Consider the following 2500-nt stretch of genomic DNA (forward strand, 5'->3'; position numbering starts at 1 on the left):
CTAGGAATCGGAGAGGAGTGCGGGATTCGAACCTGCGACCAGGAAGGTACGAAACCCGCTCTCTTCCGATGACGCCACCAACGCACACGACCACTGAAGTTTGACCTTTTGTTTTCTTCTTTTCAGATGGTGCAGGTGGTGGTCTGGCTGAGTTCGGCCGTCTACTGCTCCCCGAGGCTCCTCTACTTCAAGGCCATAGAACACGAACTTCCGGGCGCCCAGTACATCGAAGTCATCTGCCTGGTCGACAGAGAGGTCTACAACTCGCAGACCTTCGACACCATCAACTTTGTCCTGCTCTACGTCTTCCCGCTGTCCGTCATGTCCATCCTCTATTGGAAGATCGGCTACTACCTCTGGGTCAACGGGAAGCTCGTCGAGGCCAAGATCAAGAGGGAGATGTCCGAGACTCCGAACCCGGAGTCCCCGAGGCTCCACATCGAGCACGCCTCGACGAGGGACAAAGGGGTCATTTATTTCACAGGGAGAAGGGACGTTCCTCCTCCCGTGACGCACCACGGTGAAGAACACCACCTCCACCTCCAGCAGCAGATCCAGGAACAGCACGAGAACGAGAACAAGCCCTTGTCCATGAGGCTGAGCGGGTCGAGTAGCGGGAGATACAGCTTCAGGAGCGATAGGTGCAAGCTCTCCAACCACCGTGGAGACACGCCCACCCGCCTGACCCCCCAGCGTCAGGTAGAGACGCCGGTGGGGCCTTACCACTCTGAGACCCTGCTCAGGACCTGGAAGAAGGTCATCAACCTCCTCATCGCCGTGGTGCTCTGCTTCGCCGTGTGCAACCTCCCGTTCCACCTGCGGAAGATGTTCACCTACTACTTCCCGGGGTACGACTCGACCACTGACCTGGCGGTCATGCTCACGCCGATCACCTACATCTTCATGTACCTCAACTCCGCGCTCAATCCCATCCTCTACTCCTTCATGTCGCACAACTTCCGGACGTGTGTCAAGGACGTCCTCACGTGCAAGTGCACCAGGAACTACACGCGCAAGTGTGCCACCAAGCGTCACGCCTCGAGGACCACGACCTTCTTCAACGGCGCCAACCACATCCAGATGAAGAACCTGACCACGCGGCGCGGCCCTCTCCCTCGCTACACCTCCGGGTTACCCCAGGCTTCCCGCCGCGTATGATGGTGACGTCGGAGGTTCCCGGCGTCCTGCGATGACGTTCCGGGCACTCTAGTTTGATGTCCTCCGGTGACGTCACGAGGTTTCCGATGTCCGGGTGGTGGTGTGTTGTCTGTCGGATGTTGCCGCGAGAGAACCCCGGACGGGCGGAGGCAGATCAAGTGACAGAAAATGGACCTGGTGACAGTTAAAGTGAAACAGCTTGTTCCATATCATACTACATTTTTATAATTGTGATAACAGCCGCACAGACATACACCGAGTGATGGATGTGGGGAAGAGGGAGCTACTGTCCATGGGATGTGGTCGTAAGAGGCAGACCACCCGGACGGGTAAATCACTAGAGATAATAACGGACCTGTTTATGGTTAAGGAGAAAATAAAAAGCAACGACGTGTTCCATATCACATTATCCCTTTTTTTTTATCGTTAAAACGATCATACAGATGTGTTTGACTGTGTGAGCTTTCAATCTTCTTTCGATAACTTATTACAGTTTCGAGTTGAAATATTACAGTTCCGAGTTGAAGCTGAACGAGTTCGCAACATAGGAATTTGGAGGACAACTAATCATTGAGGGAAAAGTGACCAGGCGGGTAATTATAGCATTGGTGTGCTGGTGCTGGAAATTTACTTTACAATGACTCTTTCCGACGAGAGGTAGAGGTACGAAGGAGGGCAAAGGCCGAGGTGCGTAGTGCTAGAGAGGAAGTCAGGAGGAGGAAGAGGAAGAAGGAAATGGAGAAGATGAAGGGTCATGAGGTGTCACGGAAAAGGTCGAGGGTGAAGAAGAGACGGCAGAACGAGTGACAAGACAACGATCGTGTCACAAGAGGAACATGAGAAGGAGAAACAGACCATCAGGAACTGAAGAAGCTTTTGCAGGTTTGTTGAAAAAGAGAAAGAGAGAGACGCTGTGTGACCAGAAAGAAAAGTGAGCGTTCCTTGCTGTGCAAGAGGGAGGTTGTTTGTGTGTTGGAAAACCCTCAGCTCTGTGGTGCGAAGTGAGGATGATGGATACCGTCTGCATCTTGAGTCTGATTGGTGTCTCGATGGAGCAAGACACCTCCCCCTAGGCTGGAGTCCAACCGCTCTTCAGCTAACACAGTGAAATCGCCTACCGTTTCCCAGAACGAAATATATAAATCACACCAGGGTACTGAATGAGGTATGGATAAATTTCGGGTACTTTTTTTTTTAATCTCTTGTCACTGTCCACGCAAAGACAATATGGCTTGTATATTTTTGTCTTTTTTCATTTGTATTTATTTTTCCTGTTGCAAAGATAGCTTTAGGACAGTGCTGGATTAAAGAAATACATCATCTTGTATCCTAGTCGTTGACC

General features: G+C 51.6%; 1 protein-coding gene across 1 annotated transcript in view; it reads left to right on the forward strand.

Annotated features, from left to right (window-relative positions):
• TrissinR (Trissin receptor) overlaps positions 1–2317 on the forward strand; it is a 153314-nt gene extending 150997 nt beyond the window's left edge. The window contains exon 3 of the mRNA XM_076197657.1: positions 136–2317. Within this exon, the coding sequence (XP_076053772.1) occupies positions 136–1158 (1023 nt within the window). The 3' untranslated portion in view covers positions 1159–2317. The remainder of the gene's footprint in view (positions 1–135) is intronic.
• Positions 2318–2500: the final 183 nt, after the last annotated feature.

Source organism: Oratosquilla oratoria, chromosome 14 (assembly GCF_046742065.1).
Source record: "Oratosquilla oratoria isolate Oo_2021 chromosome 14, ASM4674206v1, whole genome shotgun sequence".
In the NCBI taxonomy this organism is placed as follows: Eukaryota; Metazoa; Arthropoda; class Malacostraca; order Stomatopoda; family Squillidae; genus Oratosquilla; species Oratosquilla oratoria.